Raw genomic sequence first — 19,568 nt, 5'->3', positions numbered from 1 at the left:
TGTTACGTGTTATTTTTCGAAGTTTAACACAATATGAAATATGAAAAGCTTTACTTTTATCATAATATCGTAAAAAATTACGATATAAGAATAATGTGGGCAGGCAATGTTACTGGAACTGTTAACTTAAAAATAATACTAGTAGCAACTATATCATGTATCTTGTTCATTATTTTCACCGTGCATTAACGAAATTTCGTATATATCAGAAACTACAAAATATTCCTGAAGTGAAACGAGATTATATATAAATAGTAATACCATAGAAAATACTAAATCAGCTTAAAAAACTATTTACTGCTCAGTGCAATACTTGGCTAATTAAAAAAAAGTAAAGTAGCAACACTTAATTTGCAAAACTTCTAAGTAAAAAAAATGTATTAAAAAAATAATACAATAAAAACAAGACAAATAACCGAAATACAAGTATCAAACTCAAGTTTAAAAATTAAAAATGTGTCTGACAAGGGATGTCGCTTATATTGTCTTAAATGAAAGCCTCTTAAGAAATCTTCGAATAGCAGAGAAATTTTGAGCATTTCCTTCAAATTACGAGAGGTTACTAATCTAACATGCAATCGATTACTACCAAAATGAAGAAAAGGCATCAATATGCCCTTAAGTGGCTATATCCACTGGTGAACATCAAAAAATGGTTTGCTTTTTGCATGTTTTGCATTTTGTTCAAGCAAATAGTTTCAGAGATTTTTATACTCTCGCAACCTGTTGCTACAGAGTATAATAGTTTTGTTCACCTAACGGTTGTTTGTATCACCTAAAATTAATCGAGTTAGATATAGGGTTATATATATATAAATGATCAGGATGAAGAGACGAGTTGAAATCCGGATGACTGTCTGTCCGTCCGTCCGTCTGTCCGTCTGTCCGTCCGTCCGAGCAAGCTCTAACTTGAGTAAAAATTGATATATCTTTATGAAACTTGGTAGACATGTTTCATGGTACCGTGAGACGGTTGGTATTGCAGATGGGCCTAATCGGACCACTGCCCACAAAACGCCATTAATCAAAAACAAATAACTTGCCATAACTAAGCTCCGCAATAAGATACAAGACTGTTATTTGGTACACAGGATCACATTAGGGAGGGGCATCTGCAGTTAAAATTTTTTTTTAAAAAGTGGGCGTGGTCCCGCCTCTAATAGGTTTAATGTGCATATCTCCTAAACCGCTAATGCTATAATAACAAAATCCACGGAAGCAAATGTTTTTAGCACTTCTATTGACGGTGTGAAAATAGTTGAAATCGGGTGGCAACTCCGCCCACTCCCCATATAACGGTACTGTTAAAAACTACTAAAAGCGCGATAAATCAAGCACTAAACACGCCAGAGACATTAAATTTTATCTCTGAGATGGTATAAGATGACTTTATAGGAACCGCGTTCAAAATTAGACAGTGGGCGTGGCACAGCCCACTTTTAGGTGAAAACCCATATCTTTAGATCTGCTTAACCGATTTCAACCAAATTCGGTGCATAACGTTCTTTTCATGTTTCTATGTCATAGTGCGAAAATGGGCGAAATCGGATTACAACCACGCCTATTTTCCATATGACACCATTTTAAATACCACTTGATTCTTTCACTTTCCACTATGCAAATCAAGCAACAATGATTATATCGGCGTAAAACTTTGCGTGAATAATACGTTTAAAGTATGCCACCTTGTGACCAAAAATTTTCTAAATCGAACCAAAACTGTTCAAGCCCCTAAGTACTAAATATGTGGACCCCAGTGCCTATAGTTGACCTTCTACCGAAAATATCAGTCAATCCACAAAGAAATCTCAAACGAGTATACCATTTGACTTTGCGAGAGTATAAAATGTTCGGTTACATCCGAACTTAGCCCTTCCTTACTTGTTGATAATAATTTCGACTTTTCATGGCTTGCACTCTGAAGTGTAAATTTTTTATTAAAAAAAACGATTTTTTTACGAACCGCCATGTTCTGAAAAATTAAAGTTTTTACTAGTACTTCGATCATTACCTGCATTCATCTATAGTAATAATTTTTATTTATTTGATTTTTAGATTTAAGATAATTGTTAACAGAATAATCTCACTCAACCGCCAAACACGTCTTTGCGGACGTCCTTCTGAAGATTTTTTGACTTCCAAGTGGCTATAACCCCTTAAGCCATACTTTCCACATTTACTATTTGTACAAAAATAAAAACAAAATACTGCATTTATTTTTTTTTTTTTTTTTGGTATTTTCAAAGTTTTTCTAAACATTTATTAATATATGTATGCTTGTATATATGTAAGTATGTATGTATATGAAATTGATTGAATTGGCTTTACACAATGAAAATAGTTATTACCATAAATAAGAACAATGCTTGAAACAATGCACAACATTCAAGTATTTCACTTAGTGGGCTAACAGTTAGCAGTTACAACAATAAAACTAAATTGCTTCAAATTCTTAAGCTTTATTTGTTCACTGCGGTGCAACAAATAGTGCTCGATAGTTTTCATTTAAATGTGGACGTAAACGTACATATGTATTTATATGTTATATTACAAAAAATATATATATTTATTTTTAAATGAAAACGCAATGGCTTAACACTAAAATGGTAGGGTAGGGGTTATTATTTCAAAATGTCTACACACCATTTTCATAACTTAACCTATAAAATATTTACACTTCACAAAAAGTAACCGATTGTAAATGTAAACTTTTAGTTTTAATGCAAAATATTTTTTTTTATTTTTTTTTGTTTATTATTTTTGCAGAATTTTTATTCTTTTTAAGTAATTTTGTTTGCGCTTATTGCATTATAATATTATTAATATTATAGTTTAATTGCACTTTCTTGAGTATATTTAATTAATTAATAGTATTATCATTAGCGCAACATTTGACATTTCTCTACAGTTATAATTTTCATTAAATTACTACTAATTGCAAACGCTTTAAACTAACAAATGTGTGTGTGGTGGCCAATTACAATAGAATTATGCATACGATTTAGCTATTATATATTACATATTATTACTTTTATTACTGCTATTATTAACTGCATTAGTTGTTGCACAATAAAATGGTTTACTTTACAATAATTTAGTAAAGGAGTCATGATGTTGGCGCACGAAAAAATTCGTCAAGTAATTTAACGGTTTAACTGCAAATGAGTTACCGTTAGTTTGATACATATTTATGTATATATGTACGCAATTCTCTTTTAATTATGACATCAATAGTGGGTGTTGCGCTGCTCTCACACATATTACGTACTCGATACGTATGTGTGTGTAGGTGTATTTAAGTAGGTGTGTTTCTCAACATATACTTACTTACATAAGTTGCATAATGTATTCAAAGGCACAATCGATTTTCATTTACTCGCTAATTAATAAGTTTGCAATTACACATGCAATGGTTGCTGCGTGAAAAATTCCGTTAATTTACTGTATTTTGTGCAGTTGCATGTCGGCTGCTTGTGGGAATTTAGAAGTGTGCAGTCTGGCATGCTTTTGTGGCACGCGCTTGTGGTTACATCACATAAAATAATAGCAATTTCGCAAGGATCTGCTTCAAAGTAATTGAAGTTTTCGTAACGTTGACGATTTATACTAAAGTAGTAGTGAGCTCATGTTAATTTAAATTACTTCAAAGTTTTCAACGCAAGTGTACGCCCTTACGTGCAAATTTAAAGTCATTTCTGTTACAGCTACTTTCTGATGAAGTAAGAAAACAAATGTATATATGTTTTTTTTTTTGAAGAAATCGATGTTTGAAGTTAAAAATTTGGGGTTGTACTAGTAAAAACCAATTAAATATGAAATTTTATTTTTAAAAAATCGTTATTTGAACTCAAAACTCTATTTGGAAACGGTAATTATTTATATTAGAATCATAAAATTAGTTTATATTTATCGTTGCTGTAAATTTTGAAGTTGTTTCCGAAAATATTCACAGTGAAAGTAGTTAAAATATGAATGTTTTGTAATTATTGTCGCTATTTTACTTCAAATTTTGAATAAATAGTATATACGCCTAAAAGTTGCATTAAAATTGTTTGGCTAATATGGTGAAAATTTTAGAATATTTAGATTATTTTAGAGATTAACTCAATAATTATCGAGAAAAATCGTGACGTTATGTTATTAAAATAATTACTGCGCAGAATTCTAGTGCCTTTTCAAAGCAACTTTTTTCCACAAATTAAGAAATATGCCATGTATTTTACGCCATGCCAAAGGCATGCTTAGCAGAAGCTAGAAGTAAACTGTGTATTAACCAAAGTTATGCTTAGCATGTTTATTAAGTTTGTTGTAATTTTTACTAATAAAAACACGTTGCTTTTTTTCACAAACAACAATTTAGAATTTGCATTATTTTATAAATTTTTTTTAATAGAATCGTTTCTTAAATATTTTTGTAATGAAAGTTGGAGCAAAAACTCCAGCTGGCCAAGCAATCAGCTTGAATTGTGCAGACTTATTTTTTTTTTTTACATTTTGTTATTTCTTATTATTAGCTTTTTTGTTTTTCTGTGTTGTTAAAAACCAAAAACATAATTTCACTCAATGTAAGTTTAACTGCAACTTTTTTATTATTTTTATTATTATTCCTAATTAATGTTAAATGTAATTAATGTAGATGCGTTTATTTTTTTGCTTTAAATGTGCGTATTGTGATTGATAGGTGATGATTAACCATAACATCATTAATTATATTTTGCAAAAAAACATTTAACTGCTATTTGTAAATAAATTATGCCTACAATTAATTTATATTCTTATACAGACTAAATATGGCTTTTTTCTTGTTTCATATGATCGATTTTTTCTTGTTATAGTTGTCCATAGTTTTTTTTTATAATAAAAAATGTATTTCCCGTTAAGCTAGTTTGTAATATATAATTGCTTTTAAACCCCTTTTATAGAATTTTTCTGCTTAAAAAATGTTTTATATAAACTGTGTTATAACATGATTGGCTAAAATGACTATAATATGCATAACGCTTGCTTTCTTTCTTTTACTTTTTGTTTTGCTTTTGTTGCATTTGTAGCTGGTGGTTATTATTATTTATATTAAATAATATTTATTATACTTAAATAATGCTTTGCCACAAAAGCTATATTACTTACAAATAATATTGTTTTTAAGAAAAGTATAATATAAAAAAAAACTGATAAATTATTTTTTTAAACAAAATTTCCACATAGTTTTTGAGATTCGCATGAGACTTGATTTGAGAAGTACATGATTTTTGTTCGCAGCTTAGAGTTGATAGAAAATTATGGCTTACAATAATTCGCATTTACCGTTCGTCGCATACAGTGTGGCACTTTTTGAATATCTACTTTTCAATATATATATGTCTGCGTGTGTTTGTGCGCTGGTAATTTGAACTTTAAACGAGCTGCGCAGTACGATAAGGCAGTACGTTGGAAAGAAAACGCGACGAGACAATTTCAGAACTACCAGTCAATCGCCGCTAAAGATCAAGCCAGCATCTAGCAAGAATCGGGTGAAAGTAGAGTATATTTTATTGCAAAACCGTGGTGAGTACACTGGAGAAAAGGAGGGGAAAAAAAAAACTTATAAAAGTTAAATAATAATAAAGTCAAATTACACATTTGTACATACCTATTGGTTACATCGCAAATTCAGTTATGCCACTTAGTATACACGCTCCCAATTAAGTGCCTCAAGGTATGCATCGCTGGCGGTGTGGTGTGGTGAAAGCAAGCAGACACATGATATTAGGTGGCTTAATTGACTGCTTGTTCAGTTGACTGATTGTTTGCTGCTGCTCGACACATCGGCTGACACACGCTCGTACACATATTAACACAATTCATCCCACCGGCATAAAGGACGAGGATGCCGATGTGGTGGATACGGACGACGAAGCATTCGAATGCTTTCTACCAATACTGGTGTGTATTATGCCGTTATGTGGCAGACGAATGTAATCGTAGGCGGGGATGTACAGTGGCGTCGGTGTATATACACAGTTGTTAGCTAAACGAAGGTGAGGTATACACTATACACTATAGTAGCCATCGTTGCATACATCATTGGTAAATATATATATATATATATATAAATATATATATATATGTGTTGATATGTATATAGGGTATTGTTTGTACTTATACATATGCAAATGGCATGCATACAATGTCACAAAGATGATAAGTAGGAAGGTGATAGTGCGATATGTGGTGGTGGTGGGGTGATAACGCTGATGTTGTTAGCAATACTCGTATAGTAGTTTATTATGTCAGAGCGTTTCCTATAAGATTAGTTGTTGTAGCTGTTATTTGATATAAATTATTGTTGTAGTTGTTGTTGTTGTTTTTCTTTTTACTACTAGCTGATTTGCAGCCACTTGGTTTGTTGTTCAGAGCGTTAAGCGTGATAAAAGTGGCATTCTCGGTTTCTGTTAGTTTGTTGGGCATTGCCGCTTCGCGCCGGCAACTTGCGCAGTGTTCACATACGTCACTGCCATTTTGCTCTGATTTCTTCGCCTTTTTACTTATTTTGTTGTTATTGCTTTACATGGCATGATTATAACATACAATATGATTTAAAATTGTTATTATATTATTAATTTTTTGTTATTCTTTTTGTTATGTTATTATTTTTGTATCATTCAATATTATTCAGTTTTATTATTACTATATTATTGTTTTTATAATATTTTTATTGTTTTTTCTTTCATATGGCTCGCATTCAATAGTAAACTTTTTGTATGCCCTTAGTCATCTGTCGAGTGAGAAAGACAACTATTTTTACTTCTCTAATTGTTATGTATTTTAGTTATTAATAGTTGGTAGTAGTTGTGAAGGTGTGTGTGGTAGCAACGAGTTAATCAATCAATCGCATCTAAATGGGTTATTTTCGTCTACCATGGCACCGGATGGGTTAGCATGTAAATAAAAAAAAAAAAGTAGAAGAGAAAAACAAGAAGAATTTTTAGTGGTTATTGTTAGTAAATATTATTTATAAATTACATAATAAAATTTGAAAAGTGTTATTAATACACATTTGCATATTTTATGTGTTAAAATTTCAATGAATTGGAAAGTTCAAGTGTGAGTAATTTGCAATTTCGCAAAGTAAATGCATTCAAGTGCGTTCAACGGTTGTTAAAATTGAAAAAATGAGTTTCAATGCGGTGAAATATGTTTAAAAAGGTATCAGATATTGGATTACGTACCAATATTCATTATAAATAACGAAAATTTAATTACGAAAAACCGTTAATGTTTCATTTCCGCTCATTAAAATTTGAGTTTCTAACAGAATAAGACAACTGTTATATATAGGAGTAACCGCTTGTTTAGAAAATTCAATAATCCAAACCGTATGCCGGTTATTGCCCTTAAACATTGCTGTTTGCATGCAAATATTTATTTATTATATATATAAGTGAGCTTATGCAAATACTCCAAGAGGTGTGATAATGAAAATGTATTTACTAGTCACGCTAGCCAATTTAATGGCAAAGAAGCCTATAAAGTTAATGATAGGCAATGTAAGGTAGCAAACAAATTGTTTTTGTTGTTTTTTTATAACGCTATACTGTTGTTTTTTACTTATGAGTGTTAACTTCTAACGGTAATTTCGATCGCTATTGATTGTGATAAGCTTTTACAGGCAAATCGACGCGAAATGCTAATGAAGAATTGGTAAGGAGCTTCGTCATAGTGACAGCTAAAGTTTGGCATGCAAAAATACCGTTTTCAACATAGCAGCTTGTAGATATAAAGCTAATATTGAAAATTTAATTTTTTTTTAATTTATTTTATGCTACTGCTTTTAGCTTAGTGCTAGCATCTGGTATGTGTATGCGGAAGGAAATTTCCATTATTTTTTGTGTTAATTTTAATATTGAAACGCACTTAAATGCACTTACAAATGCTTTTTGTTGCAACATTAATATGTACAAATGCATGTTGGTGTGAGTGTGTGTGTGTGTGTTTGCTAATGTGTCGGCGTTGATGAACTGTAATTATCTAATGCTTAACTGCCGCATATCAATTATTTACACACATTCATGTAATCCATCAACCTAACTGTGCACTTTACTTTTTCGTGTTTTTTTTTAACAAATAGATTTATAGAAAACAGTTATTCACACTTCAATGCTTGCTGCATCGAAGACATGTCAATTAAACACTAAGTAATTACAATTCACACACCAGTTTTATTAATTATTTCTTCTTTTTTTTGTTTTTGTTTGGTGTGCTCAACATGAGTTACAATATATGCATATGTGTATGTGTGTGTATGTAGATACAAGATGAGAATTTATATTAATAAATACTAACATTCATATTTCTTCGATTAGTGTTTTCGCTTTTGAATACATATAGGTACTTATGTGGATTATTTTCCAAATTATTTTCATTACTTCTGTGGCTTTTTGGTGCACAGCTTGCTTGCTCTTGTAGGGTAAAAGTTATTTATACATATTAAAATTAAATAGTTTTATTGATTTTTGGTTTGATTAATTTACTATAGATATTTTACTCGATGCGTAGTAAGTTCAAAGAGAATTAATAGTAATTTACAAAACATGAAAGTTTAAATTGTTTTAGTTAACTTGGCCTTTGGTTAGTCTCTTTTTTTTTTGTTTTGGTTTTTGGTTTAGCAATAATATTTATAGTATACTCTATACATATATATATGTATGTATATTTATATAAATAAAAAGTTATGAGAGTATCGTTTTTAATTCATATATTAAGTACTAATGAACGCACAGTCCCACTTTCTAGCGAACGCTGCGTATGAGTAACATTTTCATAGTCGTACGGTGAACATTCATTGATGTTGGTTAGCGCAGATTTGAGTTGATTAAGTTAATTATTTGTTTCTATTTAGAACAATAGGTGTTGCTTGACATGTAACCGTAGAAGGTGCAAGACATACATACATACACACAATAAATAGTTCTCAATTATGCAATTAATTTACAAATGAAAATAAAAATACTAAAAATAAAAAAATAAATTGTCTTGAAGTAAAAATGTTGCTTACAATGACTAAATTTGTTGATTAATGTACGTTTTTAACATTTAAAAACCACTACATTAAACAAATACTTGTACATACTTATTTTTAATTTTTCACTTTCGAATTTGTACTTCGAATCTAATTAGTTAACCAAAATTTACTTTTTTTCGAATTTCATTCATTTACTAAATTTTATTTTTTCAAATTTAGTTTATTTACAAAAAAATTTGTTTATTTTAGTTTTAATTATTAAATTCATAGAAATGTAAACAAAAAATTTTGAAAACAAACTATTGTATATAATGTACAATTTCAATTCGGGAAAAATATATAAACAAAATATTTACGCAATAAATTAATATTGGAAATATAATGTAATTTGTACATAAATATGTAGTTATTTAGAGAGCTTGCGAAATTATGCCAAACAATTGAATTTTATTCACCAAAAAAGTTAATATATACGAATTTGTATGTACATAAATATGTATATGCATAGGATTATCCATTTTTAATTAAATTAAAAGAAATTTAAGAGATAAATTATTTTAAAACTTAAGATAATATTTAAAAAAAAAAGCACATTTTCGATACGAAAGTATTTAATGTAAAAAATGAGTAGTTTTCACATCAATTAGAAAGTATAAAAAAATTAATGGATAAGACCTAAAAAACTAATTTAAAAAAATAAAAAATAAAAAAATAAAAATTATATACAAGAAAAAAATTATTTAAGGATAAATCAAAATATTAAAGATTGAAAAATAAATAACGTTAAAAAATAATAATCAAATTAAAAAAATTATATAAAACTTTATAGAAAACTTTTTAAAATTTAATTTTAACTAACTTGGTTTTAATATCTCTTAATTTTTTGAAGAATAAATAATATAGATTTAAAAACAAAAAAATTAATAATTTCAAAATTAAGAAAGTATAATTATGTATAAACAAAATTTATGATTGAAATTCAAAAAAAATATAAATTATCAATAAAAATTATAAAAAAAAGTTTAAAAAATTATTTAAAAATTTTAAAAATAAGTAAATTAGAAGAATTGTATAAAACTTTATAGAAAAATTTTAAATTTTAATTGTTATTAATTTTGTTTATTTTTTTTTTTAATTTTTTGACGAATAAAATAGCAACTAAAATAAAATGAATGTGATAGTTGACTTATAAAACTAAATTTTCTATATGTTTTACAATTTTTACTCGTTAAATAGATACTGTAGAGTACATACAAATTTTGATTTCAATTTTTATACTATCCCATATGCATGTACATCGTATATGTATATGTTCCGTACGCATGTGTGTATGTATGTCAATTGCTAGCGATGTGTGATATAATAAAGAGGAGGTTAGCGTTAATTTCGGCACTTGTTTTCATCGATTTGGTGCCAGAAAGTGCAAATGTATGTATGTGTATGGGAATGTTTAGATGTATGAGGGTAAATGTGACGTTAAATGTGTGCGCGCAGAGGTGTACTTTATTCCTTTAATGACTTATCTAAAGCATTTCAAATCAAATAATTATTTCAGATAAGCAAAGAGGCAATAAATTATGCATAAATGGAGAGTATTCTTCGTATGTAGTACGAGGGTTGCGGATTAAAACAGGGACTCATAGTCAAGCTTACAAATTAACAAAATACATATGTAGTTCAGATTAATTCTAAAGCGAATTATTATCGCATGTATTAGTCAATGTTAAAGTATTTAGATATTTAATACAAATATTATTTTCTATTTATATTTATATATAATTATGTATATATGTATAGGATTATTCGTATAAATACCGCAACCACATAGATTTGGCAGAGAAGTTAATAATTCGTTAAATTATTCATATCATATATGCATATACAAAGATTTGTATGTATGTATATGTTAAGGCATTATTTGTACATGTACATAGAGAGATACATACGTGCTTAGCGCTAAATGTTAACGACATGGAGTCTATGGAGTAACTAAGAACTCATATTTTGCTCTGATGCGAGTCATACGAGTGGTTAATAAGTAAACTGAGAGCAAGGAGTGAAGGTGGATGCAACAATTGCTTTTTCTTTACCACGCAGCGAACAGCTTGCGATCATTTGTCTTTGTGTGTGTGTGTGTGTGCAGGTGCAGCCTAGGCGCGCCCAATTGCAGTGCAAAGTCCAACGATGTACGAGAAGCCAAAAATGTTCGTGGTCCATAGACATCATTTCCGAAAGTAGCTTTTAAGAGACTCACACAACTTCGTGACAAATCGTGGGCGGCAGAATTTTGTAGAATTTTCGTAATTTTTATTATGAGAACGTGCGAGACGGTTAACGGTGCACTGGAGTTGGTCAACATTTTAGTAAGTAGATAATATAATTTAGTGGTAGGCCTCTCGAGTAGTTTTGCGAAAGTGGTTACAATGTTAATATGAGTAGGTTACAGACTAGTTTAGTACATAGACTACATACTAGATATTCATTATTGTTCAATTAAGTATATAATATGACAATTAGTTGTTAATTAAGATGTATGATTGTTGAAATTCTATGATTTTTAATTTTTTTTTCTTGTTATTATACATTTAAAATTATTTTTGGTATGTGTGTTTTTAGTAAAAAAAAGTTTTTAATGCAAATATTTTATTAATATTGAAATGTTTTAGAAATTCTTTCTTTGGTTTCTGAGTGAAAAAACTTATCGTTTGGTTTTGCAATTCAACTAAATTATTGATTTTTATTTGTTTGTTTTATGCATTTGGAAATTGTGTACAAAATTTGCGATAAAAATATATATAATTTATAAAGGTATAGACTTAATTCACATTTAAAATGAGTTGTAGCTTTTGCTATGTTACATAATATAAAACTTGTAGAAAAAATAAACAATTTTATGTTATAAAGCATAAACTAAAAAATAACTGTAGTTTTGATAACAAAATTTAAAAATAATTAAGGATTTTTCTTTTGAATTTTTAACACACTTTTGCATTTGTGCTTAAAAATGCTGGGCTTCCAAGTTTGTTTTACAAATATATTGCATATACATCTTTGTATGTATGTTTGTCGGTATCTCTATATCTCTATTGCGGGCAATTTGAATTGAAATACTTTTTTATACAACTATAAATACAAAATCGCTTAAAGCTAAGAAAATTTGCTCGTACAACATACTAGAATGCACTAAAAAACATGTATAAAATATATATATATATATATAGTATATACATATATGTATATAAAATGAAAACAAGTTTAAGGTACAAACTAAAGAATGAGCCACACGTCTGTGCCTAATAATGGACCCCGCACAATACAAACGCATACACATGTCGTATATATGTATTTGTGTATGTATCCGACACTTGTCGACGTCCCTGTATAATTTCTATTTATAATGCTTTGTAATATATACTTTTTTTATTATGCTCTCTAAATGTAACGCTTACCTTACGTTTAAATCTACATATGTATGGCGAAAATCTCTCGACACGTCACAAAGGCACAAGTCAACATACAAACAATTTAACCATTTTTACGCATTTTGGTTGCTTCGCTCCCTATTATTCTCATATAAAATACTAGACTTTTCGAAAAGTTTCATATACGTACAACAAAAACACAACTTTGAAGAAATATGTGCAGCAACAACTTTTTTTAGTCGAAATAAAAAAAATTGTTGTTGCATACAAACAACGAGAAGAGCGCGCTAGAGGAGGCAATGCGAGAGCTTATCCGTTTTTGTTTTTTTTTTTTTGTTTTTGTGAGATTTGTAATTTAAACTAGCTTTACATTTAAGGTGTGAAAAGCAAAAAAAAAAACTCAATTATTCATAAAATTTTATTTATATTCAAAAACATATCTGCAATCTACCTGTGATTTTATGTTAAAATAATTGTACTAAAAACTGCAGCAAATACAAAATTAAAATTAATTTATAATTTTTTATAAAAATTTGCACATTAATTAAATAAATTAAATTAGGTTTTATCGGCAACGATTTAAGTAATTTAATTGCAACAAATAATAGTTATTTCGTTAATTACATCTCATTTATTTTGAAAGCAGACAAGCGCTTTCGCTTTAACTCCTCAGCGTTGCATTGAAAAAAAACGAGAATTTTGTATGTGTATTATTTTGCGAACAAATAAGAAAGGGTGGAAATCGTAGAACACAAACTAACCTGTTGAGCTGTAAAACTGGGCAAATCATTCAGTTTGAGTTAAACGCAATAATTCATTTCACACAGCTTGGCGCTTTTTGCAGAAGTCAGAGTCGTACGTTTGATTTTTTTTTTTTGTTTTTGAGTGAGTGTGTGTGTGTTTGTTTTATTTTCAATATTCAGCCCAATTACTTAACATTTCGTGGGCTATACGCAGTCGTTCTGGTCACAGCTTCGCGCAGGCAATTAGCAAATTTAAATATATATTTTTTATTTAAAGGTTTTTATTATTTTTTTTAATTTTTTTAATTTAAAATATTATTATTTTATTTTCAACAAAATGTTTGAAAAATGCAATTTCTTCAAAATTTTAACTTACTTGTAAAAGTAATTACTTGTAAATTTCGCTCTTAAAAACATTATATAAAATTTATTTGCAACTTTTTACTTAAAGAAAAAACAATATTTATGTATAAAAACGAGATTACTTAAATTTCTTATCAAAAAAAAAAAAATAATAATAATGAAATAAACGAAAGATATTAATGAAGCCGCTGGGCTGCATACATTTGAGTGTACATAAACCGTTATTTATGTAGTGTTGTTGTATGTATGCATGCGCCGCAAATATGTGATAAACTTTAACATTAACTTTTGTTGTTGTAATTTCATTCCTTTTAGCTTTTTTAACTTTAGTTTACTTTTCTCGCTAATGCTTAAGTTCTTAACCGTTATTTACTGTATCTCAATGAAACCTGGCTTGGCTGTGACGCCGACCGCAGCCGCAGCCCTCTGATATGGATGATCTCTGTTAGCCAAACGTCTCTGCTGTTTAAGAGCGCCTACTAGAATATATTCGATATATACATAGTAAGATTAATAAGTAAGGGCATTATATTATAGTTTATATAAATTCATAATAATTTTTCACATAACGTCATTACTATACATATTGTACATATGTATGTACATATGTACATAGGAGTATACTCTAGATATTTAGATAGAAAATAAATTCTGATAAACGTAAAAAATATACAATCATTTGTGCACTACATAAATATTCAATAACAAGATAAATTCTATAGATAAAAAAAATCGCTTTGCAGACAAGGAAACAATGTAAATACTACCATTTTTCATACAAAACTACATATTGCAATGAGTGAAAGCGAAAAGCTGCAATTTTCATTTGTAAAAAAATTACATTTGCATTTTAACTGGGCGCTTTATGCTTTCTTTGTTGGTTCTAAGGCTTTCGAGTTTGTTAAAATAAAAAAGAATACACTTGGTTTGGCTCCCATGTCTGGAAGCTCAATCTTGCTTTTAGCAATTTCTGTGAATCGAAGAATTTATTTAATAATTTACAAAAAAAAAAACTATTCAACAAAAGGCTTCGGCAGCCATTTTATAATGTGTGTTGTATATATACATATGCCTATGTGTATATATAGCATACGTATATTTAGATTTTAATATTCTTTGGAATGAATCGTATATGCTTTGTTTGTTTGTTGTATGTGTTTAAGTGACAATTGAATTTTCATTAAAAAAGAATTCGCTTTTACTGTTAAGCTATCAAATTTAACCAATAAGTGATTTCTAATTAAACACGCTTAAAAGCTACGAATGAGTACTTAGCTTATATACTTTAGCAATAACTTTACCACCTACTAAACTGAGCATAGACCCAAAGTACGCATGCTTCAAAAAAAAAAACGAAAAAAATTTAATAAAAACAAAAAAGAAGAACAGAAAAAGACTAAAACAAATATAAAAAAATCATGAACGTAAACTTAAAATGTGTTTACAGTACTCTAAAATAATATGCATACATTCAACGAGCGTCACAAGTCGACAGCTCGAGTGCTCGAAATTGAAGAGAGTCTCACCGTAATTGCGACGAAAAGCTCGATAAAGCTTTGGCTCTCAACCATGATAATACTATTGTGAAGTGAAAGCTTATAAATTTTAACTTTAACAAGCCATAACACTTGTTAAATGTACTTTTATTTATTTCAACCTATATGCCGTTGTTTATATTGTTTTGTGTGGTAATTAACTTTGACTAGGCAACTTAATTATTTGGACGGATATCGGTGAGCTGTAAACGATTTATACAGTTTTTTTCTGTTGAATTAAACTATTTTATGGCTTTTGTAGGCATAACAAATAAAATGTTGTGTATGTATAATTATTTATATACAAATTGTTTAAATATAGTTACTTAAATATATACTAGACGGTAATAATTTCGTTTGTGGAAGAACTACATACATTTATGAAAGCTCAACAAAAAGTTTAAATGAGTGCTTGTCGAATCTCTTTAGATCATCAATAATATTAGCACCATTATGATTCGACGCCATATTGTAAGCTCAAAAGCTCAATATTTAACTAATAAATGTGAAAGCTCTTATGAATATAATCATATATGTGGTCTAGTAAATACTAGCATTTCGAATTCCAATATAATGAGATAAACATGTCTTATCTAACTGCCTTTTTTTTACTTCATAAAAGATTCAAGACAATGGCACTATGTGGAAAAATGCGACGGGGAGAAGGTATAATCGCGTAAATAACGTAGAGCTACAAGAAAGAAACAAATACATAAATTCGGTCAAGAACTGGTTCGAAATAAAATAGCTGTAGGTCTTATTATTTATAAATAAATTTGAATATGAAAATTAGTGTTAAAAAGTAAAAATATAAATGTTAAATGGATTTGTAAATAATTTGAAAAGAGCGAAAAGAGTGGGCTGCACTGCCAAAGAACTTTCGTTTTTTAATTGAATTTCATACAAATGGCAACGATGAGACGCTCAAATAAAATATAAATAAATTGTTATATAACACTTAATAAATATAATATAAACTAACAAATATATAATAGAAAATGCTAAACAGAAAATAAATAATTGGTAAGAAAATAAAATAATGATCGTAAAAGTTCTGTTAGTTTAGAATATATATATATTTTTCATACTATAAAATAATATTTATAAGAGTTAAACACCAAGGAGACAAATTCTAAAAGTTAAACCCTATTTAAAACGCCTATATAATTACATATATGCAAGTAATTTAGGTGAAAGTTAGACAAATAAGAGCTTAAAATATATGATTTCTCGTAACTAGAATATACTCATTATATATTTGCTTGATAAGAAGATGTTTAACAGAATCCCAAAGCACTAGAAAATAATTTCAAAACAACTAAGTAACATAAACTGCTAACAAAATTTATAGTCTAAACTAATTTTAAACATAACTTATATTCTATTTATAATAATATTGCTCACTTGCGGCTAATTAAAAATCACTTATTAGCATTTGCTTTGATGAAATTCGAAAAATTGTTTGTTGTAAGTTTTTACCGGGCTAATTGCATATACGATACCAAAAACTAGTTACTAACGGTTATATTGCTTTAATTTACTATTTTTTTTTCTTTTGTAATTTTTTGTTCTTTTACTTTGAGTATTTGCGTTGTTTGTTGTATTCACTGTGCGCATGCGCCTAAAACTCTGCTAACTTCTTTAATAAACTTGCTTATCACTTTGCATAGAGTGTAAATTTATTAATTTATATATTTATATATAAGTATGTGTGTATTTTATATGTATTAACTTATACATATTAACTTCCGAATTGAATGTGTTTCCTCTTACTTAACAAATAACAACGCTAGCACAGTTACAAACGTAAGTATGTAATCAAAATCTACTGTCTGCTTGTTTCTTTCTATAATATTTTCATTCTTCATTTATATATATTTTTCTTTATATTTACGTTTGTTGTTTGCCGCTATTTACAACAACACTCAAATTTACAAATTCACTAAACCTATTTTGATTGTTGCAACAAATCTTGGCGCTGCTTGCTGGCTCAAGTGGTGAAGAAATGGAGTACAATAAATTACTTTAGAAAGGGCTTGGTTGGTAAAACGTTCAAAAGACGGAGCCGGCATGCAAATATCGACCAACTGCATTTTGCCAACAACAAAATGTTCGTTCGTTTATTTGTTTGTGTGTTCGATAATGTTCAAAGGTTGACGAACATCAAAGTGGTTACATAAGTATGTAAGGTCGCATTGGTCATATATTTTTTGTAGAAAAAAAGAAGGAAATATACAAAAACAAATTATTATGGTAATTGATAAAAAAAAAAAATGCAAATTCATACACATGATTTAACAAATAAAATTAGCTTTAGTAAAAATTAGCAAAAAGACTTTGATATGGATTAGCATTTTTGTTGTTGTTTAAGTTATGCATAGATTTGGCGTAAGTCGGAAAGCTTTATATTTTTTATTTATTTTGGGTTTAGTAGAAGAAGAAAAGCAGATGATTTGCATGAATTTTGGTTATTTTCGGCTATGTATTTTTTGTTGTTATTGCGTTGGTTAATTTCGTTTAAGTTTGCTGTTAAAAATTCGCTTCCGTGGCGGAGGGGTTAGAACGAAAAGTATTTGCGAAGACAAAAGGCCAATAAAAAAAAATATATAGATAAGAACACTGTATTGAAATTCTAAGACTCTGTATTGAATTGCAACTCTGCGTGGCTAAGAAAATATCTAAATCCATAGATATAAATGTACGCTAACCTCAAACTTGCAGTTAACAGTTATATTTACAATTAGTCAACTGTGAAATATTTCTTGAAACATTCTAAAATAATGGTAAATATGTGCTAAAAGGTAAAAGAAGCGGGTTTCTATATTTATAATGTCACTACAGAGTTGCTTAGTTAACTTAGTTTCTTCCGAATGGCACATACATATATGTACATATGAACGAACTGTCGTAATTAAGTATTCATAATAAAATAAACATATTTACAAAAACTGAGTAAGAACAAAACTGTAAATGAAAATACAACAAAAAATAATAAATATTCAATGAAAACAAAACATGCAACATTGTAAATGTGCGCATAACGCCACTTAATGTATATAAAATGCAGGCGAGAAATAGGATTTAACAAAAAATTTTGAGGATATAAAAATTTTTAAACGGAATTTGAGTACACTAGAGCTGTTTGAATACAGAATTTTTGTATCGAAATAAACAGTTATGTACAATACATGATTTAACGCGTAATTCATCAAAATATAAGACTTCTAACCTCACTTTCTAAATAAATTCTCTGTAAATCTCTCTCCAATCAGATCAGATCCTAACTGTTGTTCAACGTTTTCAACTGTATTTGCATGTTACATTGCCCACTGGTTCTGGCTTATCCGCAGAGCTAATCTCCAATTCGAGTGACTTAAAGCAACAAAAAACAAAAAAACAATTACACCTAAACGCTAACTGCTTACACTACGAGTTAATTAATGTTTCTTATTTAAGTTAATTAAGTAGCTTTTGCAGATACATATGTGCTGTAAGTTGTTGTTGTTGCTAGTGTTTATATGCTTTTAGGTATATGTATGTATGTATGTATATGGTAGTGGTATGTATTTGGTAAATTTACGGATGTGATATTATATTGCGCGCAATTCCACAAAGAAAGCATAGAATTTATTTTCACTATTAATAATTATTATTAACCAACAAAGTTGTTTGATTACTTATCGAAACACTACTGCAACTTAACCACGAAAGTTTTGTATTAACTCTAAAATGTTTTTTGTTAATATTTATATATAAGTATTATATATGTTTTTCTTGTTTTTGTTGTTTTTTGTTCTACGACCAATACAACACTTTTGTGTTTTTGCTTTCGAACGAAACAAAAAGCACAAAAATCTGCTTGTAAAATCATAAAAAAAAACTAAATAATACATAACGATAACAAAAAAAAAAACAACAACATAATAAAAATAATTGCAATTCGATTAATCATCAATGAATGAAGTAATTAATTAATTAATTCATTATTCGAATAGTATAAGTTATAGAGAATATAGTTGTGTAAAATGTTTATCTAGCAAACAACCCACCGCTATGATCTGTGTATTCCGTCAGCAAGGGATTGCCGGCAGCGAGTGCAGCATAATTCGCGTAATCGCCGTACGGGGCGAAAATCATGCCGTGTGCGGGATTCTCGAAGGCGGCGGGCGCAGCTTGGCCGGACAGTATGCTCGCCGCTGTGGTCGGCACGGTCATGCGTTGTGAAAGTATCAAGGGAGCGCCCAGAGTGGTGGCCTGTGGTGCACGTATCTGTGGTCCTAAAGCTGGCAATGCTGGCGCCAATAGGCGACTCTCAGCCGATGCAGCGATCACACGGCGCCATTCCTCCTCGCAGGCTATGTAACGAAAGAGAGAGAGAGAAAAAAAAGAGTCAGCATTGAATAGGTAGAAAATAATTAAATAGAAAATGATATGGAGAATTTAGATTAACCTATAGCTTAAAGTTACGTATTTGCCAAAAATGTATACTAATTTTAAAGTATGA

General features: G+C 29.0%; 1 protein-coding gene across 9 annotated transcripts in view; it reads right to left on the bottom strand.

Moving 5' to 3' along the window:
- Positions 1–2,443: 2,443 nt before the first annotated feature.
- The window catches only part of how (protein held out wings), a 101,572-nt gene continuing 84,447 nt past the window's right edge, over positions 2,444–19,568 (bottom strand). For 3 of the 9 annotated variants that reach the window (XR_011394918.1, XR_001330634.3, XR_011394917.1), the window contains exons 7-9: positions 19,114–19,419; positions 5,630–6,007; positions 2,444–5,553 (exon numbers count right to left, since the gene is read on the bottom strand). Coding sequence is in view for 3 of the 9 variants with exons in the window: in XM_014231278.3 (XP_014086753.1) it covers positions 13,899–14,008; positions 19,114–19,419 (416 nt within the window). In the remaining 6 variants the exon portion in view is untranslated. Of the gene's footprint in view, positions 5,554–5,629; positions 6,008–6,195; positions 6,894–11,705; positions 17,152–19,113; positions 19,420–19,568 lie in introns of those variants that run through there. The other 6 variants (XR_011394919.1, XR_004978167.2, XR_004978166.2 and 3 more) reach the window with 6 other exon arrangements.

The sequence above is a fragment of the Bactrocera oleae genome, chromosome 2 (assembly GCF_042242935.1).
Source record: "Bactrocera oleae isolate idBacOlea1 chromosome 2, idBacOlea1, whole genome shotgun sequence".
NCBI classification, from domain to species: domain Eukaryota; kingdom Metazoa; phylum Arthropoda; class Insecta; order Diptera; family Tephritidae; genus Bactrocera; species Bactrocera oleae.
This window is presented reverse-complemented; position numbering and strand designations above follow the sequence as displayed.